General features: G+C 52.0%; 2 protein-coding genes across 2 annotated transcripts; one reads left to right on the forward strand and one right to left on the reverse strand.

The window, feature by feature from the left end:
• The first annotated feature begins 290 nt into the window (after positions 1-290).
• Positions 291-17,659, forward strand: KIAA0895L (KIAA0895 like). The gene is made up of 6 exons (XM_032195971.1): positions 291-770; positions 5,837-5,980; positions 14,725-14,857; positions 15,043-15,348; positions 15,946-16,043; positions 16,858-17,659. Exons 1-6 carry the CDS (start codon positions 300-302, stop codon positions 17,020-17,022), a joined length of 1,317 nt encoding a protein of 438 aa, XP_032051862.1. The 5' UTR covers positions 291-299; the 3' UTR covers positions 17,023-17,659.
• Positions 17,660-18,369: 710 nt separating this feature from the next.
• On the reverse strand, positions 18,370-23,799 carry TMEM208 (transmembrane protein 208). Its single transcript, XM_032195533.1, has 6 exons — positions 23,763-23,799; positions 23,568-23,663; positions 23,420-23,479; positions 23,181-23,317; positions 19,866-19,950; positions 18,370-18,826 (listed from the first exon to the last, which is right to left on the reverse strand). The coding sequence occupies exons 1-6, from the start codon at positions 23,766-23,768 to the stop codon at positions 18,689-18,691; spliced, it is 522 nt and encodes a 173-aa protein (XP_032051424.1). The 5' UTR covers positions 23,769-23,799; the 3' UTR covers positions 18,370-18,688.
• Between the last annotated feature and the right edge of the window lie 109 nt (positions 23,800-23,908).

A 23,908-nucleotide genomic window follows, 5' to 3' on the forward strand; every position in this document is an offset into this window, starting at 1 on the left:
AACCAGGCACACCTTTGTCCCCAAAATCTGCCATCCTCGGGCAGCTTCGCTTCCCTAGCGGCTTCCACCGCCGGTGAAAAACCAAGCGGGTCGCAGCGAGCGGCACGGAGGCGGCTCCGCTCCGGTACCGGGGGTGGAGGGGGGGGGGCACCGGCAGCCGCCATCTTCCTGCCTGCCCCCTCCCGGGGCCGTCCCCGTTCCTTCCAGCGGGGGCTGGGCGGTGCCTCGGGGGCTGGCCGAGCGGCTCCGATCGCGGCTGCTCCGCTCCTGCAGCCTCCGGTGCCGCCGAGCTGGAGGAGATGGTGCTGGACCCGGGGGCGGCGGCGGCGGCCGGGCAGGGCCGCGCCGTGCTGGGCGAGCTGCCGGAGCGCGATGGTTCCCGGCCGTGCTCCTCCTGCCCGTCCCCACCGCCTCGACAGGCAGCGGGAGGCTCGCCCCGGTACCCGAGGGGGAGCCGGAGGCTGTCGGAGAGCGGCGCCGGGATGCGGCGAGGCGGCGGCGCTTGCACCGGGAGCGGGGGCAGGATGCGCTCCGCCGCTTCGCTGCCCCACATCGGGCGGCCGCGGGGCGAGGAGGGCGGCGGGGGAGGCGGGGGGGGACGGAGGAGCCCCTGCCTGCTCGTAGCCCTGCGGCCGCTCAACGTGGAGGCCGAACGGGAGAGGTTTTTCCGGGCCCGCTTCGCCTACGACCCGCAGTTCGAGTACGCCGAGCCGGTGCCCGAAGCCGTGCTGGATAAGTACCGCGCCGCCTCCGACCGCTTCGTGGCCCAGGTGAGCCCGGACTGCCGGCTCGGTGCACGGTGAGCCTTGAGTTGGGGGCTCTCCCCCTGAGCTTTCCCCGTTTTATGAGGCCGGCGCCTCCGTTTGGGCGGTGGGAGCATCGCCCGGGGGGCTCCGGTGAGCTCGGTGGCAGCCCCGGGTGTGCTGGGTTACACCAAGGGCTGTGCACTCCTCCTCTTCCTCCAGCCCCGCGAGGAAGGCCATGCGGGGAGGAATCCAAGGGTTGAGGTGTTGGTGACCTGAGAGCCCACCTTCAGCTCCAGGACCCCCGGCACCGGGATGTGGAGCTGTTGGAGTGGGTCCTGAGGAGGCCACGGGGATGGGCAGGAGGCAGCAGCACCTCTCCTGTGGGGAGATGCTGGGAGAGCTGGGGGTGTTCAGCATGGAGAAGAGAAGGCTCCAGGGAGACCCCACAACAGCCTACCAGACCCTAAAGGGAGGTGCAGAAGAGCTGGGGAGGGACTCTGTGTCATGGGTGTGTGGTGACAGGACACGGAGTAACAGCTTTACATGAAAAGAGGGTAGGTTTAGAGTAGACATGTGGAAGAAATTATTGCTGTGAGGCACTGGAACGGGTTGCCCGGAGAAGTTGTGGATGCCCCATCCCCATCTAAACTCTCCCTTAGTTAAATACTCCACTTACACCAATACCTTACCAACATCCCCCTTACCTGGGGGATGGCCCCTCCTGGGGCTGGTCCACGCTCTGAGCCTCACGCTGCCTGCAGGTGTGCAGCCGTGGTTCGGAGCTGGTGCTCTGTGAGGGAACCCTGGCACTCTTGGGTTAGAAATAAGGGGCGAGGAGCTGCAGCACGAGGTTGGCTTGCCTTTGAAGCAGCCCCCAGCCTGTGTGTCCTGGTGGCTGTGGCTGGTTTGTTTCCTGGAAAACCTCAAGGTTGTCCTGCACAGCACCCGTAACACGTAACTGGTGGCTCAGGGCACTCTTTATGGCAGTCTGTGTGTTTTATTCTGAACGGCTTCGGTTGGATACAAGCTACTGAAATATTCCTGGCTTGTTCTCCGCCATAGATAATAATTACGCATGGATGACAGCAAGCAGAGCACCCAGTCATCTGAGCCAGAGGGAACGGGCAGGAGGCAAGAAGGAAGCGGCTTTCACGATGCTGTTTGTAAACAAGCCCCAGCCCTTGCCCAGGCGCTGTCAGGCTGACGTGGGCAAAGGAGGCAGAGCTGGACAGGACAGCAGGGGCTCGCTGTGAGGAGCAGTTGCGGGCAGGCCATGTTTTGAGGGCTTTAAACTTGCTGCATCCATACAGCTGAAAGACTTTTGTTCAAGTAAGCAGTGCACACAGCAAACGGGGATGCACTGTGCTCGAACTCATGCACGTTAAAGGTTGTACTCACTCTTTGTTGAGGCCATGTGGAGCCTTTAGAGACCCATCTTGGTACGGGCCGGGATATCACGCTGGTATAGGAAAGGCTTGTTTGCAGTGATGACCATCTTAGTTGCTTCAGAGACAGAGGAAAAAACTGTCATAAGTAACCATCAGACTGGGACACAAGAGCTGCTTCTTTGCACCACTTAGTTGGGAGTTTTCCTGCAGTGTTTCGAAGAGCAGCTTCTTGACTGCTTACTTTCTTGGCTTTTGACCACTTACTTGTTCTTGTATTGCAGAGATGAGAAGAGACTACTTGTTTGCATTTTGGTGCACAGCAATCATATCACCTCGTGCTTCTGCATCTCTAGTTGGATGTTATCTGGGCTGCTCAGTCCCTTTCAGTAGACAACTTTCTAAGCAGTGAGCCATCTCCTGTGCTGTTTCTGCTGCACCTCTGCCCCAGTGACACTGGTGCCAGCAGTGTTTATTTCGGGGGAGGCAGTCTGATTCCTGTAATGACCCCTTGCTGGCTTTTCAGTGATTTCTTTTGTTCCTTCCTGCATTTAAGTGGTGTTTTTTGTTTTGTTTTGTTTTGTTTTTTTTATTCTCTGATTAATGCAGTAAATGGAATTGTTCAGAGCTACTTCCCCTCTTCTAGTGCAGTTGACTTACAATATGAATAATTGAATGTATTTGTCTCTGTGCATTACTTTGAATGAAAGTCTTCATAAATGGTGTGAATGTTCTCATCCTGGTTCTTGCACTCATTGCAAGAGATATTAGTGTTAAATATTTCTCCCTATCTCTACAAGTTCTCTGATGTCTGTGTGATGTGTCTTGGGAGAACGGAGGCTTTTCTGCCTTCTGGAAAAGGCACAGCATGCACCAGTCATGTTGAGAAACATTTAAATTCTGTGATTTGGATGGGAAAGCCTTATGGAGGTGAGTGCTCAGTTAAAGAGGAGATGAATGGGACTCTGGCAGCAATGGTGTCAGTGGTCCTTTGCTAATACCCTGCAGTCGCCTCCTTTCAGTCCTTTTATTTTGGGAGACTTTTTTTCTAGGCAGCTAACAAATGTCTTTTAACAACCTGCATTAGTCATGGAGCTTAAATTAGTTGTGTTTTTTTTTTTTTTTTTCCTAAGTTAACATCTCTGTGCAAACCAAAATCAACTCCCTGTTCTTACTTCTCATCTTTTGAAATTAATGACCCCTCCAGTTCTGCTGAATCGGCTGCTCTGCACAGGCATTGTGGGCTTTTTGTTTGCTTGGGTGTGGTTTTTGCTTGTTTGTTTTTCATAGAAATTGAATAAATCGGAAGGGTCCTCCTAGCCTCATCACAATAGAGACCAAGAAGTCTGTGTGTTGGCAACCCAGTTTGTCGAAGGATTGAGAACAGCATCGAGGCAGGGCTTGGACCCCACCTGAGTGCCTGCTGCCCCCCAGCACGTGGTGGTGAGCGTGCTTGTGGGCTGAGCTGGTGACAAGCTCCTGCCCCGAGAGGCAGCCAGGACACTGTCTGGGCAGGAAGGGCTGACATGGTGCTCAGCAGCTTCTCAGACAAGTAAATGTGGTGTCTTAGGAATTCTGCTGTCTGTGACCTGTCTGAAAGTCGGCGCGGAACGTGCTCTTTGTGCACCATCTGTGCCCAGTTCCTCTTTGCCTTGTGCTTTTGGTCTTCAGGCCCTGAGTGCAGCTCAGTGCCCGTCTCATGGCTCGGGATGGGGCTGAGCAGCAGCGAAAGTGCTTGCAGAGAAGGTCGTGGTCACTGAGCTCCTGAAAGTGGCAAATGCCAGGGGTTAAATGTTAGATGCTAGAAGCAAGTGATGTTCAGGTAGGGAGCGAAGGTTGTGGAGCACCAGGGCTCCTGGAGCCATGGCATGCCGTAGTGAGCTGTCATCCCCCATCTTCAGCAGAGATGGCAACATAGAAAGAAAAGAGGGGGGAATTCAAGAAGAAAATCACAGAAGTGGAACATTTTAAACAAACAAAAGCTGCTCCTGGAAAGACAGAATAAGTGAACTGAGAATGAAATTTAGCTGCTTAGGGGACATTGTTCAGGGAAGGAAAATCTGGAATTTCTGTTGTGGGAGAGAAGGGCAGTCACAGAGCCCATCTTCCAGAGCATCGCTGTGGCTGTTCTAGGTGGTCTGAGTGCTTGTGTGGGCAGTAAGCATCCGTGTCAAAACGCTGGGTGTCCTTAGGAGCAGGGGAGGGGATGAAAGCTCCTGCAGGGCTGCAGCCAGCAGCTTTACCAAAAATCAGGGTGAGATGGGAGAAAGGACACTTCTTCATGGGAGAAAGCACACTCTGCACCTGGGTTCAGGAGGCTCCTTGCAGCTTCCTCCACTCCCTGATTCAGGTGCATATGAGAAGAGGCCCTGGGTAACGCAGACCTGAGGTCTGATCCAGGTGTGAGTGCCCCTTCATTGGTTAGTACATAACCGTGCTTTTAATTCTCTGTGGAAGCCACACATCCTCCTGGTCTCCAACCTTGCTGTTCATGCCGTCAGCCCAGGTGCACTGAATGCTAGCACCACAATCATTTCCAGCCTGTAAAATACCAGTGATCAGCTTAACTCATCCCTCTTGCAGTAAGTGAAATATGTGTTAATAGGCTAGAGAGAGTCATTGCTTGAAATTGACAGTGCAAACTCACTTTCTGGGTGAGAAACAGACTAATAAATGTTTGTATAGATGTTACATGAATGTTAATGCTAATAAAATAGCAGATGCTGCTCTTATTAAGATGCTGTTCTTGCAGTAGATTGGTTGTGTTGAGACCCTGCCTGAAGAAGAGGAAGCAGCATTGCAGCCAAGAGAAATGCTCGTTGTGGAGGCTTTGCTACATGGCGTGCTCCTCTGCTGACAGTTTGCATTTGCAGTCCTGACCCTTTTGTGCCCTGAGTGCTTTGTCGAAATTGTCATTTCTACAGAAGTTCTGCAAAGCAGATGTGGTAGCTGGTGAAGAGCAAACAGCCTGAGCTGCTGCAGTGATTTTAACTTCCCCACCTCCTTTTTAAAAACTCTGCAGCTGATTTATACTAATTTTGTTGCCCTGGTATAGCAGAGGGCAACAAAGATTCGTACTCCTTACAGCTCACTCTTCTGCAACTCCAGTCATGAGCCCGTCCTGTTTTCATACTTGCTACTTTTATGCCAGGCCAGAAGATATCTTGTGCCAGGAGCTGTGCTCTATCAGGTGCCTTTCATGCTGTGAGTTCCTGAATTCAGCCCAGTGTTGCAATAAGCAACTAATAAGCAAGTTAATAAATTTGCAAACACTAAAGTTTCAAAGAGGAAGCGAAAGCAGAAAAGATTAAAGTAATCATGGCTTTAACATCTAGAAGCGGCGTGCTGCATACAGTAAGGCTGTTTCGGTTCTGCTTTGCCCGATTCCCAAAATAGACACTTGTGAGGATTTCTGAAACAATAAAACACAGACAGAATGTGCTGCGGGCCATGCTGGCAGTGTCACATATCGATCTGTCCTGGTACTTGCCTACCCTCGAGATGTTCTAGTCTTACTCTTCTGTTAGGTAGCACAAAAATATCTCACCTCACTGGCTCTTGACACTTTGCAGTTGTTTGAATCCTTTCTCAGGGATTTCTTCAGCTGCATTTGGTTACACCTGGGAGTTCTGGTGCTGTGGAAAAGGTACTTGAGAGCAGAGAGGATGTTTTGACTGATATCTTGTTTGTATGTGTGTGTGACAGGCGATTAGGATCATCCATGCTGTCCTGGAGAAGTATGGGACCTACGAGAGCTTTGAAGTTGCCACTGGTGGGAGACTACTGAGCAAATGCCAGATCTGGTCTGTTATCCGAAAGTACATGCAGAAGGAAGGCTGCGTGGGAGAGGTAATCATCACCCTTGTTTTTTATCATTTGTAAAATAAATGTGCAAAATATTTTATTTTTCACCAGTGCTTTTGTTCAGCAAAGCATCGATTCTGATAACAGTCCAATTAAGAGGTGTTTTGGGTACAGAGGAGAAACCTACTCACTGGGGGAGAGAAGCTTGGGAAACCCGTGTCTCGGGGCAGGAGTTAAAGTAGTATCTGAGACCTGAGTTTGTAGTGCAGTATGCAATGAACAGACTTGGTGGCATTTTTGTTTGCAAAAAGATTTCATGAAGCTTTTCTGCAGTCCTCTGCATTGCTGTGTCGCTTCTGGAGATGCTGGACTCATTCGGAGTAGCTTCTTCAGGCTATTTAGGGCTCCCAGCAAAGGCCACCACTGCATAAGTCTCTGGAGGTGGGTTGAGCAAATGTGGTACAACTACAGGATTTTTTTTTAGCCTGGCCATCGCCTGATGCAAGCTGAGGGCCGGGTGTTTTGTGCAGCTTTTGGAAAGCTGGGAGAGGCAGCAGCTCTCAGCATCAGGCTGCCTGAACAGAGTGGAGCAGCAGAGTGGGCTGCAGCAGCAGTTGGGCTGCGTGCTCCTGAACCTGGCCTCGAGGAAGAGCAGGGTTTGGAGCAGGAAGGAACGAAGGGGAGCAGGTCTACCTTTCTCTTCCACCTTGCAGTAAATGGCTCTGCTTTTCTACTCTGAACTGTGGCTTCCTTCCATCTCTGGCTTGGCTCCTGGCATCCTGGAGTTGGGGAGCAGGTGCTAGTTGTGTCCCTCCTCCTCCCCCCAGTTTCCCTTGATTTCTCATTCCAGAAATATCTCCCTTTTATGCTTGAGAGATAGCAGAGCTGCTGCTTGGCCACATGGCCAGGCACACAGGGTGGGGAGTATTTTGCTGCCTCCATAAGGCATCAATTACTGTTGGGAAGAATAACCTATTTCTGTTAGCAGTGGTATGGCAGAAATCTCCGACAGCTGGGTTCATTCACATGTTCAAAAGCAGAGATGGGGGAGAGATTTCCTGCTGTTCTCTGGGATGTGCTGGGTTATGGCGCTTTGAAACTCCAAGTTGAGGCTTTCGGAGTGGCAAATACCTCGCTGAGGTATTACTGGGGGTGATTCAGCTGCGTGGGAAGGAGGGTGGAAAGTTCAGCACCTCTTGCTGCTCCTTGCTGCACATGCTGTGCTGCTTTCTGACAGTGCCCGCTGGGTGCAAACCTAGGTCTGGTGAGGCAGGAGGGATTTTCAGCTGGCTTCCTGAAGTTAGCCAAATAACCTGCTCCCTTCCAAAGAAAACAAAACCCCTGCTGCTCTGTAACAGTGGAATTGCGAGAAACTAAGCCAAAAATGTCAGGCACTTAAATAAGCAGTGAAAAGACAAGTTCCTTCCTTTCATCTTGTTTACCTCTTGGTTCCTGCTCTGCCAGGGGCACTGTCCCTTTCTCCCTCATCTCAAAGTCTTGGTGAAAAGCTAAAAACAAAATGTACCTGTGTACGTTCATCTCATCCAGTGGTCTCTGCTCCTTGTACTCCTGATGCTGCTGTCACAGTTGCGTGGTTGGAAACCTGCTCTCCTTTAACACCGAGCTCACAGGGATTATAAAGCAGGGTGAGGAGCTTAAGGATTTTACTCTTCCAAGAGTGTTTCCTGGCAGCTGGACATGCACGGGGAGGAGGGATGCCCTGTAGCTTCGTTTAAGGGGCTTTCTCCTCTTCCTGCCTGCAAGATGTGTGCAAAACACTTCCATGGCTGCAGGGCCAAGTGGTGAGAGGTATTTCTGGGCCTCACTTTGCTTTTTGCTTGCAGAGTTGCCTTTGGCTGTAGGACACAAGGAGGCACAGTCAGCATGCCCGAGTGCTAGCTGGTGTAGGAGGCTTCCTCGCCCTCTCCTCTTGGCAGCAGTGCAGGGTTCAGGTGAAGTTCCTCCTCCAGCTCCGCCTGGCTTGCTCGGAGGTCCCCGGAGGTGTCCCTGGGATGTGGACGTGGTACCAATGTCCTCCTCAGCCTCTGTTCTCTGTACATGCTAGGTTGGTACCAGGCAGTGGTTTGGGGGTTGGTTTTGTTTGTTTAGCTTTGGGGTTTTGTTTGTTTTGTATTGAAAACCCAAATGACAAAACAAACAAACAGAACTGAAGTCATTACACCTTTCACTTCTGCAGTTTCCTTGCCCCCCAGGGATTACCTGTCAGCCAACAATGTGCCTTTACAAAAAGAAAAAAGAATCATACTTTGTTCTCAAATCTTAACTTATAAACACCTGCTTATGTTCTCTCTCTTAATTTTATTAATTGATTAAATTTAGCTATTACGTTCCTCTCTGTTAATCTAAAACAAATTGCTCCATCTGGGCAGCAAAACATCTTTTCTTAAATATTAGCGTTGTGACTGACTTTCTGTCAGCCCTGTATAATTTTCCCTTTGTTCAGGGGAGCTAAGAGCTCAATTATTATGTTTGCACATTGGAGTGCAAGGTACATGGCCCATTTATTCTGAAACTTCTGATAAGCACTTGTAAAACCATTCAAGCATTGGTTTGTGCATTACCAGTCACTACAAATCGTGCTGAATTTCCCTGGGGAAGGGAAGAGGGAAGTGTTTCACCTGTTCCTGCACAGCGAGTGTTGTGAAACGTTGCTCCTGGTATGGGACAAAAACGTGCTGGAACTCCTGTCACTGCCGCATCGCTGATGATTTCACACCCTGTCGAGGCACAGAGCGGTTTCACAGAGCCATCTACCTCCATCCCCTCCCTGCTGCCTGTGTCTGTATTGCCTGACTTCTGTGTGCTGCACCCTGTCTGCTCTGTAGCGCTGTTTGCTTTTCTGTTTCCAGTTTCATGTTGCACACTAATCATAAGGAGTTTCTTTTTTAAAAGAAAAAAGAAACTCTGCTTGTGGGGCCCCACAGGTCACCCAGCTGCCGGGGGCTGTGTGAGCTGCGAGCACCCTGCGGTTTCCCCGTCGCCTTGGCTGTAGAGCATCACTCTGGCAGGATGCAGGAGGCACCGCCACCACGCAGGGCTCAGTATGGGTTTTCCTGGTACAGGTCTCAGCCCTGCGGTGCCTCCCCAGTCAAAGAATCAGAACAGCTTGGTTTGGAAGGGACCTTAAAGTTCATCCAGTTCCAACCCCATCAGACGTGGAAGAGCACAGAACCGGGCTATGCCATGCTGCTGCGACTTGTCAAACTGGCCTAGGAGCTTTTCTCTGTGCTGCAGAGGCTTCCTCAGCACGGGGGACAGCCCCAAAACCATGAGGTGCTGCATGTTTGGGAGCTGGGCACGCAGCTTGGGCTGTTGGCCTGCAGCTGAGGAAAATGACATCAAAAGCTTGTGTGTGGTGGGGCCAAAGTGTTCGCGAGGGGCTGTGGGTGTGCAAGCATGGCTGCTGCTTCCTCTGCCTGGCCTGGCTGCAGCGCAACTCCAGACCTTCAGCTCCAACCCCTGCATCAACCAGAAACACGAAGTCGAAACTTGCGCTGCTTCTCTTCCCAGCTAAGTAGCAAGCAAACAGCCCTCGGGGGGATGCTAAAATAGAGCTGCCTGACCCAAGTGAAGCCCCAGGACAAACCCTTGCGCAACATCTAGAGGAGTCTTTCCAAAACTGGCAAGGAGAATGGTTGTTTGGGTGTGCAGTAGGAAAGGAGGTGCACCTCGCTCTGGCACTCCATTGATCTGAGCAGCCTGCAAAAGGCAGGGCCGGTGGCGTTAGCTGCCAGGGTGGTGTCAGTGCAGAGTGCTCCCCTCGCACCCCTGCGCCCATCCCTGGCACTCGAGGTGCAGAGGGACGGGCTGAGCTGTGATGAAGGCAGGAGACCAGTTTCCAGCACGCCAGGGAGCATGTTTACGGGTAAGTATTTGCACCACAATTAACTTTGCGTATTCGAGAGTTTCTGTGGCGGGGTCCAAGCTGCAGGTTCTGAAGCTGTTGTGGTTGTGTTCTGCCTCAGGGCTGAGGTGATGCTGCCGGAGCTCGGAGGCCTCCTTACAGTTGTCATGGATGTCCCAGCTGCTCCCAGTTCGCACCAAAGTAACCTTTGGCTCTGTTGGTAAGTATTACGCAGTCGTCCACGCCACTGTGAAATGTCCTTCGTTTTAGTGCTGCTGGCTAGCACATCCCCAGGGCCTGCCAGTAGTGCTTGCCCTGCCCCATCCCACCCCAACCTGCCAGCACTGAGCAGAGACACACTGCTGTCTGTGCTGCAGAGCTGGTGAGAGGCTTTGGCTCCCTCAGCATCCTCTGCTTCCTCCCACAATTTTGGGGGACAAGCTCTTTTCTCTGTCGTTACACCCACAAACTGCGCAGACAGCTTCGTGGCCCGCAAGGATGTGCTGGAGATTGTGCTTGGAATTCAGGCCTGAGCTGTGACTACTGGTCAAAATGAGAGAAATCACAGATCTGGAGAGCTGGCCCTTCTGCCCCAGGAATAAGACTTTGGCTGCAGCTGTAATCTCCTGTTCTCACAGTACCTGTGCCTAGGCAAAATGGGGGTCCTGAAATAAGGAGAGTGATGCTGCCCATCATGGATATGGGCTGTCCAGTGCAATTTCTCTGCAGACCTGACTTTATTATTCAATGTCTCTAAAAAGTCATCGGGCTTTCCTAAAAAGGATGAACAAGGAATTACATGGCAAATTTTTGCCTGTCTTCAAATTGTGGTGTGTCCTAACCACTCTGCATGCATCCATGAGACCATGTTGTTGGTTCTCACATGTGAACTGTAACGTGCAGCTGTCCCCTTGGCTGCAGGGCTCCTCGTCCTCCAGGTGGTCACTGATCCTCTTTCCCAGCCCTCACAGCAGTCTGCTTTCTTCCTTCAGTGGTTTTGTTCCTCTGCCTGACTCTGTTTTCTCTTACCTCCTGCTTAGGAGACCTTCATCCCTTTTCCCCTGAAAGTCATGTGGTCTTCAACCACTGCAGACCGGTGTCTTCCTGAGTCAGGTGTTGATGTGTGCAAAACCCCTTCCATTCGTCTGACCAATTTTGAACTGTTGTAACCTCCCCCAGCAGGGAATCTGCTTCCTAATCACTTCACTTGATGTCATCTAGCTCTTGTACTGAGACTAATAGTTTCTTTTTCATACAGTTGGGTTCAGTGTTGCTGTTCTGTGTTGTTTTTACCTTTTCTTGACCATGAGAGAAGAAAAATAAAAAGTCACAACTGCTGCTTTTGACTTGAATTCTTCCTCTAAAGATTCAGGGATGTTCTTGCTTGGAGTTTTCCTTGATGCACATTGTGCTGAGGGAGTGCTTTCTTCTTCCTTTTAATTCTTACCAGCTTACCCCAAAAGTGCTTGTGTCACTAGGCATCTAGACCTGGTTTCTGCATAGAGCATCACATTCTCAGCTACCTTTTATTTTCCAGCAGTTGGTTCTGTTCTCCTTGCTCACCTTGGTGGGTGTCAGATAGGAAGAGGGAAGGAAAACAGATGGCTTTGAACTGCTCCATCTGCCTCCTGTTTATCAGGCACAATACCAAAGACTGATGGGCAGTGCTTGCCTTGCAGTGTGGCTAGACTTAATCCTTTTTTGCCAAGGCCCTTGTTGAATGCGTGCACTGTGTCAGCAGATCATCAGGGCTGTGGCTGCAGCACTGAAGGCCTGTGCCATCAGGGCCTGGTGATACCTTGGGCCTACACACAAAGCTTTTTCCCCTTGTCTGAAGAGGGACCCCCCTGGCCCAGCTCAGCCCTGGCAGCCCACCCAGACTGCAGCAGTGGTAAAACCTTGCTGGGCATCCATGGGGACACCCCACTGTTCGGTGAGGGCAGCGCTCAAGCAGGAGCACTCCCTGCTCCTCGGCTGGCGTGCAGGTTCATCATCACCACTGAGCATCACCCTGGCACTCAGAACAACTTCTTCCCACCATCAGAGCTGCATCGACATGAATGCAGGTTTAGAAACCTCAGGAGTGGGAGAAAAAAGTGTGAATTTCCAGCAAATTCACTCCTGTCAAGTAAGGAGCAACCTGTGCTGTGGATGAAAGAAGAGTTACATTCTTCAGCATGGCATTCCCCAATATTGTCCATGGACAGCTCAGGTTATCATGAAGCCTGGCTGGTTTTCTTCGGTGCCAGTGCAGGCAGGAAGGGAGAGCTGGGTGTTGTCACAATGGCGGCGATGATCTGCACGGAGCATTGACCTCTGTAACTTGATCAGTGTTGTTAGACTCCCAGGTTTATGCAATATTGCTGTCATTTGCATGGAATCTGTTACAGAGTTGTTTTCACAGTTAGCTTTTGAACTATTGAAACTTGAACTGCTCAGGGGATGCCAAGTGAGCAGCAGCCACCTCCCAGAAATCACCAGCTGGGATAATCCCAGTGAAGCAGCTCCCACTGGTGCAGAGCTTAGAGGAGCCCTGGAAAACCACTGAATATGTGTTGTTGTCCTTGTGGAGTTTGGTGTTGTGTGGTCAAGGATGGACAATTGGAAAATGGAGAAAAGCACAGAATTCAGTGACTTATTTTTATTATTATTTTAAATAGACTGGGGGAAAGCAGACGTAAGAGAGAGCATTTACCCTAGGGGAAAATATGTTTTTTTTTCTGTATCTACCCAGGATTTTCTAGTACTCAAATTCCAACCCCCTTGTGTTCTTTTTCCCTGTAGGAGCAATTAAGAGTGACAAGACAGCAAGATGTGGACCTTGCCTGGCCTGTCCCAGCCAGCTGAGCATCGTGTGCTAGCTGGTTTTCTTGTAGTTGAAACCCACAAGCTGACACAGTGCATTGTCCTTTGCTCCCCGTAGAAGCTGTAGGTCAAACAGCAAAGCCTGGGGGACACGGGACTCTGAGAGGAGTTCAGGCACCAGTTCTGTGCTGAAGAACACAGCAATGACTTCGAGGGAGCAGGAAGAGTGCTGTGACAACAAAATGCATTCCTTTTACTTTAAGCTCTGCCCCTTGTCTCTTCCCCTCCCAGGTTCCAGGATTTCAGCTAGCTGTATTTGGGATTGCAACGCAGGATGTCTTGGTTGCATTCCTGTCACACCAAGCCGACATAAAAGATGGGAATTGGTTAAAATAATACCAAAGTGTGGCTCATATGTGCCTCCTTATTTCTGCTTACAGTGAAGCTGCCTCTGGTTTTCAGCTGCATCTCCTAAAATCTGCAGGACCCAGCTCACCAAGGTACCAGGTCAGGACTTGTGCCTGAGGACAAGGTCCAGAGCGGTGACCTCTGCGTGCTGGCTGGGTGCAGGAAGGAGCAGCAGAAGTGCAATTTCTATTTATTTTGAATTGTTTACTGGAACAGAAATAAAGCTCAAGAATGCTCCTACGTTAAAAGTAAATTTGCAAGTCTTTTCTCTGTGTCTTCTGTAGTTGTATATTTTAATCCAGTTAATTGTGGTATGTCTTTTATGCTGTTAATTCACACAGTAGTAGGTTCTGCTCTGTTATGAAGCACTTCTGGCTTTAATGAACAGCTTTACACAATAATAAATCTGGGTTTAAAACAAACTGATTCAGTCTTCTCTCTTTAAAAAAAAAAAAAAGAAGTAAGAACTGTAGTGTAGTAGTACATGTGTGCATCAGTTTGGGCTATGCTAGCAGTTTGGCAGTGAAAGACGAGAAGCTGAGAGGCAATTCTTGCTCAGGAGTGTGATGTTGACAGGTTTCTGCTTTTCATCCTGAAAAGTTTCAACCATGAAATAAGTGATTTTAGAGTTCATATGTGTGTGGCAGATGGATTTTTGAGATGCAAATGGTATGTGCCTGTAGTATGTGCCCATGAGTCCTGTATGCTTGGCTGAATGGGGTTTGGTTCTTCCTCTCACTGAGCGATGCAGGATCCCACTCCTGAATGGGTCTGAGAGCACTGATGTTGGATGTGAGCAGCTGTCTTGGTTCCATCATGCACAATGTCCAGGTTTCCCAAAATAGCCATTTCTTTCTGTATATTTACCATTCCTGCTGAGGATTGCAGCTGGCAAGTGCCCAGGTAGGAAGCCTGACTACCATGTGTGTGGCTGGCAGCTCGTGCTGCGGGTATGTTGGATGGATCTGTCCTTGTTACTCTTCTCTTCAAGCCTTAAAATGGAGAATACGAAGGAGATGAAGGTGTGAAAATGGAGCCAGGTTCCCTTGTGGGATATTTTTGGTGGGTGCTGTAGAGCTTGGACCCACAACAAACCAGTTAAGGCCCTGTGGGAAGTTCCCATTGCTGTGTGTGTAGCGCTGAAGGAAAGGGGGCAATGAAATGGCTCTAATGGCTCTGTTGGGGCAAAGTGGCAAAGGTGGTGCTCGTTGTGCTTTGTTTCACATTGCATTGTACTGGAAAACATGCTTCTCCCACTCCTGTGGCTTGCAGGCCCGGTCTGGGCTAGCAGGGGTGAGGAGAGAGAGGCTTCAGGACACACTGCTTGCCTGATTTTGGGCAGTTTATCACAAGTAAAATGCTAAGGGTTAACTGGGCCACAAACTGCACCAGTCTCCACAGCTGCTGCTGATGGAGGGAGGTAAATCCCGGTGTCACCAGGGGTCTCCTGGAAGGTTCCTGGTACTGCAGCCATCTGCCCCCCCGGTGAGTTAATTGGGGGTGCAGGAGATGCTGGGAGGGGACTTGGGACTAAGCAAAGAGATACTCTGTGCTGTACAGCATCATGCTCAACAAAAAAAAGGGCAAAGAGGGGGTTTAGGGAGGTTAGAAGCACTTTGAAGCATGACCCAAACCATCTTCCAGCAGTCCCCGGGCTGCGTGTCGGGGAGGCTTGCTAACAGCCTCTTGCCTCCTTCTCCCTCCCGCGCAGGTGGTGGTGCAGCTCACCGACGACCTCCTGTCCCAGGCCGTGATGATGGTGGAGGACAGCCGCCCAACGCTGGCCATCAACCTGGCCGGAGCCCGGCAGTACTGGCTGGAGGGCATGCTGCGCCACGAGATAGGTCAGCGGGGCCAGGGCAGCGACGGGGACCGTGAGCAGGGGGGAGGCAGAGCATCCCCTGATGGCCATCAGCATCACGGCCTTGGGGCTGGGAGAAGCAGGCAGGATGAACACGATGGGGTTAAGCTTTTGGTCACCAAGTTGTCCCTGGCTGACGATGCTCGCTCTTGTCCTCCCCCCACCCAGGCACCCACTACATTCGCGGGGTGAACAACACCCGCCAGCCCTGGCACAGCTCGGAGGGCCGCAAGCAGTACAGCCTGAAGCCCGCCAACCCCACGGAGGAAGGCTTGGCCAGCCTGCACAGCGTCCTGTTCCGCAAGCAGCCCTTCCTCTGGCGTGCGGCCCTGCTCTACTACACCATCGAGCGGGCCAGCCGCCTCTCCTTCTCCGCCCTGTTCCAGGACCTGGAGCAGTACGTCCAGGACGCCGGCGTGCGGTGGGAATACTGCGTGCGGGCCAAGCGAGGCCAGACCGACACCTCGCAGCCAGGTAGAGCTCGGGGAGCATGAAGCCTTCCATTTTTGGAAGTTTTTTATTATTATTATTTATTTAAACAAGCGTGTTTTGGTGCTGGGCGGCTTTACCATCACCAGGCTCACAAACAGAACGTCCTTTAAAGTGGTGGCTCTGCTCACCTCTCATCCCCAGCTCTGCTTTCACGTGGGTTTACCCTTATCTTTGTAGCAGTTTTGCACACAGGACAGCCCCATCACCTCTCCGGCTGCTCAGAGTCAGGCGGGGATGGATGGGGCAGCCTGGGGAGACGTGGGGGGGGTCATCCCAATCCAATAGATCTGAACAGAGCAACTTGTACAAGCTCCCAGGGAGCCACAGGAGAAAGAGAGCATTTTTTTAGGGGGTGTATTTAGATTCTTGCATTACAAAATATGTATATATAATCTCAAGGAATGGTGAGTGTCCCTGTGAGAGGCTCTACTGCCTTCCCTTCTTTCCCAAGGTGGAGGCTTCTCAGCACGAGTCCCCAGTGCTGGCTCTGCTCATCCCTTGGGCCTTTCCTTCTGTCACACCCAGGAGGATAAGGCTTACCCTGGGGCAAGCTCCTGATCACACTTCCTTCTTTTCCAGGCTGCTTCAGTAAGGACCAGGTGTACCTGGACGGGATTCTCCGCATCCTGCGACATCGGCAGACCATCGACTTCCCTTTGCTGGCTGCCCTTGGAAAGGTGACAGCCCGGGGCAGCAGCTGGAGCACCACACCAGGAAGGGGCTTTCTGGTTTGGGGCAGCCAGGACTGCTGTCCTGGGGAGAGCAAATATGGGTTTTTCTTGGGGGAATAGGATGAGACTGTTTCAGATGTGGTCTCAGCTTCCCTCCATACAACAGAAATGAGCTTCAACCTTGGCTGGAAGGCATTCAGCTCTTTGTATTTCTGTGCACTTAAGGGTCTCCAGCTAACACAGAAAGGCTGTGGGAGCTGTAAAGACCCAAGGACGGCTGGGACAATCTGTCCTCCTCCATGGGACACCTTTGGGGAGAGGCTGGAGATTCATCCACTGGGTTAAGCTGCTCTGGGAACCTTCCATGGGTCTCTTCCCTCTGCTCAGAGTGTGCATCCTGGAGAGTATAGCTTTTCTGATTTAAGGAAACCCACAGAAACATCAGATAGGCTGCTGGACACCATAGCTGGCTTTTCTGCAATTGCAACCAGTGATGGATTTTGTGTACCCACATTGAGACACTGGTGGGGGGTTGGGGTCTCAAAGGCATTACATTTTAAATATTTTGTTGTTGTTGGTTTATTAAATATGCTAGTGCATAGAAGCTCAGCATCATTACTTGTCCCTAGAATAACAACGAAGAGACCAAAACCACAAACTCGTCCTTGTAATTCCTCTCACCTGGTGCCTCCCCACAGGCTGGAGGGGGATTTGGGCAGGATGAGGGTGGAAACCCCAGCTGGGCAGGCAGAAAGGTCACAGGGGGACAGAAACCCTTCATTGGCACCCGCTGACCTGCCCTCTCCTTTCTTCCCATCAGGTCTCCTACGAAGATGTGAACCGCCTGAAGAAATTTGGGGTGCTGGAGAAGGCCCGCATCCCCCACTTCATGCAGGACCTGGAGCGGTACATGAAGCAGCTCGACCACATCGTCACCACCAACCAGCTGAACGAGCAGGAGCTGGAGGAGCTGCTGCCCGACTGAGTGGCACCGGGCACCCCGCGTGTCTCAGCGCAGCCTGCCAGCACCTGGCTGCTGCTGCTGGCCCTATTTATTTGGTATTTATTGGGGCTGTCGAGCCAGTCCTTGCCTGGAGGAGACAGCACAGCTTGGGCTTCCATCCGGGAGGCCAACGTGCATGTACCGCTGCGCGGGGTAGCGCAGCCGAGATGGTCAGTGTGGTTGTTGTTGATTGTCCTCCCCCCGCCCGGCTCCGTGCATTTTGGGGAGCGCCGTGCCGCTCTGTGTGGTTTTGGGGAGACAAGGGTTTGGAGGGAGCCAGGGCAGAGCCTGGGAGCTGCACCAGTCCCGCAGCAGGAGGCTGCGCTGGGCTGGTTGCAATGGGGAGAGCATGGGAGGGTCCTCGGGGTGCCAGGGGATGTTCCCAGCTCCCCTCATGCCCTCCCTGGCAGCAGGAGATACTTTAATTAATTCCCTCAAATAACCTCTGCTCTCCCTGCTCCTAGGTATCTGCCCTGTCCCAGCAGCCCATGCAGACCCATATAAAGTCATTATTGCGCACCCCAAATCCAGCCACTCTGCCTGGCATCAAGGCACTGGAGGACTCGGGGCGGGGAGCTGGCTTGATGTTATGAATAAAAAGGTGTAATAAAAAAACATGTAATGGAAACTACGTGTTGGCAAAATGTTATGGATCGCAGCGAGTGCGAAAGCCTGGCTGGCACCCCTGCTAACACAGCTTGCTCACGTGGGCAAAGCTGCATGTTTCTGAGCGGGTGCGTCAGGAGCAGGAAGGGGTCACCAGGGTGTAAAACCCCCTAATGAGCAGGGACAGCACGAGTAAATCAAAGCAGGCAACAGCAGGTGTTGCCCTGAGCCGTACGTGGTTTCTAATGTGGGATCTCTGCCACAGTCACAGCACCCCAGCTAAGCCATCCATGGGAGTTTTTAAGGCAAGAAGGAAAAAAAAAAAAAAAGAAAAAAGGATTTTTATTTTTTTTTTGCGTTTGTTAGCTGGAGCTTTTCATCCCACTGAGCTCCCCTAAAGGTAGCACAGGCCAATCTCTCCAGAGAGCCCAGGCTCAATCCCAAGAGCTCCAAGTTTGGCTGCAAGCTCAGTTCACAGCACTCCAGCTGCTCTGGACACTCCCAGTCTCCCAGGGCAGCTGAGGCCCCTCTGCAGGCTGCTGATACTGCAGCAGGCAGGACAGCACGGAGCAGGTGTGGGAAGGGATGAGAAAACTGAGCTGGAGGGATTTTGCTTCCAGATATTTGGTTCCATATTCTCGGGGTACTGGCCTCCAAGAATATGCTGGCATTTTTAACCTCTCCCCTCTGTGAGCACCCCTGCATGAACACACGACCAGCATGGCCAATTAGACTCTGCTCTTTAATATAATATTTCCTCCAGCATTGCAATCCCCACCCTCGAACGCGATACAGCACTGCTTTAGAAAGGTATTTACACATCCCAGCACAACCCCCCGCCTTGTCATCAAGAGGAGCAAGGCCTCGACTGGCACTAAGAAACCAACCAAGGGAAGTCTCTTGCAGCCTTCATCGTGGAATGGCAGCAGTGACAGAGGGCAACATAGGTACTGTGATGGTTTCGGATTGGTTTCTGTCGCATCCCTGATGAAATAACAGCATGGAGATGAGAGACAGCATTAATCCATCTCCCCGGCCTGGGCTAAAAGCGCTTCATCTGGCGGCGTTCTTGTCGGCGCTGCTTCTTCTCGTTCGGTTCCTGACTGGCGGCCGAAGACTCGGCTGTAAACCAGGGCCCCAGGATGTTCACCCACAGGAGGTAGAGAGCACGCCCCGGAGCCTGCAAAACACACGTGGCAGCAAACTCAGGCACTGCGGAGGCAGCTCAGGCTGGCTGGTCCTACAGGGGAAGCTGAAGGAGCTGGAAAATATCTACAGGCTGGGTCAGATGCACTGACATCAAAGGCAGCGGCAAGCACCCAAAAGATGTGGCCTGATTTCATATGATTTAGGACCTTGCATACATCTCTGGGATCACAGCACTCAGACTTCATGTATGGAAATCCCAGCATCAGTTTTGAATTACCCAAAAAGAGCCAGCTTCCCAGATGTTCTGCTTCTCCCTCCTTTGGAAGCAAAAACACATTTCTCTGAATGAAAAAACGTGACCCATATGGTGTCCGGGGTAGTCAGGGCCTAGGCTGCCCCCTGCCAGAGCCAGCTAGAAGGAAACTTGGGAGTAAGGAAAGCAGGTAACTTTCTACTATCCCAAGACTGCGTTATGCATCCTCATGAGATACACTCAGAAAAAAAAAAAAAGAAAAAAAAAAAAAGCCACCACAGTTGCTCTAATTGCTTGAAGATTTTTTTAGCCTTTTGCAAAAGCAGTTTTAGCTGGAGGCACATGAGAAATGGTCCAGCAGTAGAAAGCACCTAGTATGTTAAGGGGGAGTTTAACCATAGTTTAATCTGCAGAGTTTAATCTACCAAATGGCATGGGGTGCAGCAGTTCCCAGCCTCAGTCAGTGATGGAGAATGACTGAGAAAACCAAACAAGAAACACAGCCTGTTTGTCACAGTCACAGAAAGGCAGAGAAAATAGCTCTGTGCACAATGAGGGCTTTAATCTGCCTCATGCTTCCTGTTGCTGTTTCACAGGACCAGAGAGAAAGGCCAAGGTCAGGTTTTGCACAATTTACTACAAAGTTCAGCCAGAGGGATCAGGATTTCTTTCCCTCGTACTTTTACAATGTTTGATGAAAATAAAAATAACTATCAGCAGTTTCAGCCTGAAACAGGACACTTTGAAATTGAATGGATAAATAATGTCCTCAGCTCTGATGACAACTGAGAGCAACAAGAACAACTGCAGGGCTTACCAAGAGCCAGAAGTACCACACATAGAGTGAGAAGCAGCTCAGCACTTGGACCATAGCTGTCAGCAGGATCACATCCTTGAGGTGCCTGAGGGAAGAAAAGCAAAACATGAGCCCCTCGGTTCCAGCCCCACCAGCCCGAGGCAGCGCTGAGAGCGGTGACGGACAGGAACAAGCTGCTCATTGCTCCACCACCACCCTCTGGGGGAGCCGAGGTTCAGCAGCGTGTCAGGATGAAAAAAACACTCTTGGAGCAGGTAAAAAACACTACTGGAGCAGCTCCCTGCGAGGGTGGACGCTTCCACCACAGAGCTGTGGGTGGTGGACGCAGCCCTCCAGGTCCTGGGCTGCAGGGAGTGCCTTGAGCCTGCCTCTGACGCCAGGAGATGGCCCTGCAAGGACCCCGTCCTGAAGGAGGTGTGCCACCAAATGAAGATCTATTAGAAGCGAGCAGGCTGTGCACCACCAGAGAAGAAGAGATGGGAATTGATCGAATGAGAATTCACCAGAAGAAGATGGATGGGATCTTGTCTGTGTCACAGCTTGAAGAGCCTCAGACCACAGCTGCAGCAGAGAAGCAGGCAGTGTCCAGAGGTCAGCACAACCTCTGGAGAAGGGGAAGGATGGAAGCTGGTAACTTCTGGCGCCACCAGGAAAGCTCCTGCCCCACCTAAGGGCTTACACCTCCAAAACTGAAGAGAAGCCAGATGTCCCTACAAGCAAACAAACGGGTGCACCTCACCCGAAACCACACAAGACCACCAGGAAGAATCAGTCATCATCAAGGGGGATGCTGCACAGGCAAGGACCTGCTGCAGAGGACAGAGGCACCCACCTGGAGACCTGACCTATCAAGCAGGGGGGCTTGCTGCCTGCTGGGCTGGATTCAGGATGTTGTGCAGGGATCCAACATCCCACGTGTGAGCTCTGGAGGCAGTGGTTAAGGGCATGGGAGCCCAGGTGGTGGTCTCAATCCCAACGGAGAGGGAAAAGGGAGTGAGGAGGGCACTGCTGAGAAGGATCAGGGGGATCTCATCGGTGTACTTAAATACCTGAAGGGAGGGTGCAGAGAAGACAGAGCCAGGCAGGGGACAGGACAAGAGGCAGTGGGCACAAGCTGGAGCACAGGAGGTTCCCTCTGAACATCAGGAAGCACTTCTGTGCTGTGTGGGTCATGGAGCAGTGGCACAGAGAAGTTGTGGAGTCATCACTGGAGGTATTCAAAAGGTGCCTGGACACAGTCCTGGGCACCCTGCTGGATGAGGGGCTGGACCAGATCACCTCCAGAGGTCCCTTCAACAGCCTCAACCAGTCTGTGATTCTGTGATAATCTGCTGGAGTAAGAAGCACTCGAGTCACATCCAAGAATAGAGTCAAGATAACAACAGCAAGTGCAGTGGTAATGAATTAGCTTGTCTCATGCTGGGCAGCACAGTGCAAACCAAAGTGACGTTAGGTATTCATCGGTTGGATTACGATGGGACACCAAGCACCCAAGACACTGCAGAATCTACTATCAACAGTGCTATGATGGGATACTGAGGTTCAGAAATTCAGTGCATCACCAGAGGTCAGGCAGGGAGACCTCCCACACTGAACCCAGCTCTCCAAGACACCTGCAACTCCCTGCACCATTACTCTGTGCTTTATTTTTATATTTTGTGCTTTTAGAATTACTCAAGAGAGCCAAAAGAAATGGCAAGTGTAAAACAGGAGAAAAACACTCAGCTGACAAGCAAGAAGTTACTAAGACATGAACACAGTGTAAAGCAACCATCTTGCAAGTTGTCCTAGAAATAATTCCCTCTTTTTCTGTCTGCATTATCCCTGTGATGGAGTCTCCTACACTGGACATTTGTGTCACTGTGGCTGCACGTAGAAAATTCACTAGTGAAGAAGCAAAACCACAGCAGATGGGAGTTCATCATGTGCAGAGAGAACTAGTTCTGTGCTGCATAAGTCAGTCTGCCTGCTAATAATGTCCCTATTCATCTGCTGGCTGGAGAAATGAGACTTCTGTTTAAAAAAAAAAAGCAAAACGTGGCCCTTCCAGCAAGAGGTTGCTTGACATGAAAACAAGCTGCTTCCCTGGGCAGGACTATTACACCTTGACATCAGGTAAGAAGCTGAAGCAAGCAAGAGACCTGATCACTGCTGAGAGGACAACACAAACCAGCAATGCTCAGCCTGCAGTCCTGCTCCCCAGTCCAACACCTGCACAGCTAATCCACCCCAAACTGCCTGCCTTCCTCCTCCTCTACCTCTCTCTCCCCTGCCTAGGTTGGATTACAATTCCACCACCGGACACAGAGCCCCACTGCCTTTCTTCACAACTCCAACAGCAAGTGAAAGACAGTCGTAAACCTAAAATCATACCAACCCCAAGGACATTGGAGGGAAGGGGCCAAGAACCCCAGACACCTCGCTGAATACGCACTGAAGTACCCCAAAAAAGACAGAACCTACAGATGGAAGCTGAGGGCAGGGAGGACAGGGAGCTAAAGCTGGAGAGTCCAAAATTGCCTTACAATGTTCTAAAACTAGCTTGGGGCTCACTGTTGGAAAACACAGAAATCTAGAAAATATTTCTACTGTTTCTGTAGTGTTACCTCCTTATTTTATTCAACACCGCTTTGCAAGAATTACTGTTGCGTGTTCCTTAATCAAGGGAAAGGGAGTTGTGTCACCCCTAACACTGAACAGGCACTCTGCAGTGTCTGGAGAAAGATGTAGGTAAAGCACAAGTACAGAAGGCAAAAGGGCCAAGGTGGTGCAAGGAGTTAAGATGCTGGGCTGTTTTTTTAGTACAGAAACAACCGAATTAGAACAGATCAAGACACCAGCAGTTTGCAGCCAGGACGGGGTACCTGGCAGCACGCGCCCTTCTGCCCTGTCAGGCACCACCTGCAGCGGTGGTTTATAAAAAATAAACTTTCACCGCATGCTGCAAGAAGTGGGCACGGAGTCAGCGCTGCCTCTTCCTGAAGGAAGATTTAGGCTGCTCCAGCTGAGCTGGATCTCCTGTGGGATCTCCTGTGAGATCTCCTGTGGGATCTCCTGTGGGATCTCCTGTGGGATCTCCTACCTGCGCACCTCGGCACTGAGGCAAGGCCCTAAGGACGGACGGACGGACGGACGGCTGCGGTTCCAAGCCCACGTGGCGGCTCCTGACCGGGCCGAGCTCTCAGCTAACGAGGCCGAGATCGGGCTCATTTTGGGGAAGAAAGGCTGGAGGCTGCCGGCTCCCCACCCGGCGCCCTGCGAGCGCGCTCAGGCAGCAGCTCCTGCTCACCTGCACGGCGCGGCGCGGACACTCACTCTGCCATCCCCTGCTCCATATTCAGGTCAATCCCCCCGTCGGCGAGGCTGCCATCGTCTGCGAAAGACGGCTTGGCCATGGAGTTCATGGAGCGGTAGCTGGTGCCGTAGACCACGCAGCTGAAGACGAAGGCGAGCTGCAAGGAGCAAAGAGGCGGTCGGGCACCGCTGGGGGTGACGGGGGACAAGGAGGAGCAGCGTTAGGGCCCCAAGCAGGGCCCCGAGTGCCCGATGCTCACCCAGGTCCATGCGGAGGCGGCGGGGTAGAAGATGACGAGGTTGACCACGGCGTACACGGCCTGAGGGGAGAGCGATGGCGGCGTCAGCCCCAGCCCCAGCCCCAGCCCGGCGTTGGGCCCTAGCCCGGCCCCGGCCGCGCTCACTCACCGAGGCGCCCAGGATGATGCGGAGGTAGAAGCGCAGCGTCTGCCGGTTCTCCTCCAAGATCTGCTTCTTGCCCTTGGTGCCCGCCTTGCCCTTGGGCTGCGGAGCCGAGAGAGGCGCTCAGCGGCCTCGCCCGGACCCCGTTTCCCCGCTTTCACCTCCCCCCCCCCCCCACCTCAGCCCGGCCCCGCCGCTCACCGCCATGGCTCCGCGCTGCGCCGCCGGGGAGGGACGGGGAGGGACGGGGCAGGGCCTCGGTCCCCGCCTCAGCTCCTCGGCTCCTCCTCATGGAGGCCGGGAGTGTGGCCTTCAGAGCAACCTGCACTGCTCCTAGGGCCGTTTCC

This window comes from Aythya fuligula, chromosome 12 (assembly GCF_009819795.1).
Source record: "Aythya fuligula isolate bAytFul2 chromosome 12, bAytFul2.pri, whole genome shotgun sequence".
Taxonomy (NCBI): Eukaryota; Metazoa; Chordata; class Aves; order Anseriformes; family Anatidae; genus Aythya; species Aythya fuligula.

Bases quoted from the DNA above. Each gene is read 5' to 3' on its own strand.
- KIAA0895L (XM_032195971.1), top strand. From the start codon at position 300: ATGGTGCTGGACCCGGGGGCGGCGGCGGCGGCCGGGCAGGGCCGCGCC. The intron at 771-5,836 runs GTGAGCCCGGAC...TGTGTGTGACAG, and splicing joins CCGACCGCTTCGTGGCCCAG to GCGATTAGGATCATCCATGC. The intron at 14,858-15,042 runs GTCAGCGGGGCC...CCCCCCACCCAG, and splicing joins CATGCTGCGCCACGAGATAG to GCACCCACTACATTCGCGGG.
- TMEM208 (XM_032195533.1), bottom strand. The intron at 23,318-23,419 runs GTGAGCATCGGG...TGCTCCTTGCAG, and splicing joins CCGCCTCCGCATGGACCTGG to CTCGCCTTCGTCTTCAGCTG. The intron at 19,951-23,180 runs GTGAGTGTCCGC...TTCTTCCCTCAG, and splicing joins ATGGAGCAGGGGATGGCAGA to GCACCTCAAGGATGTGATCC.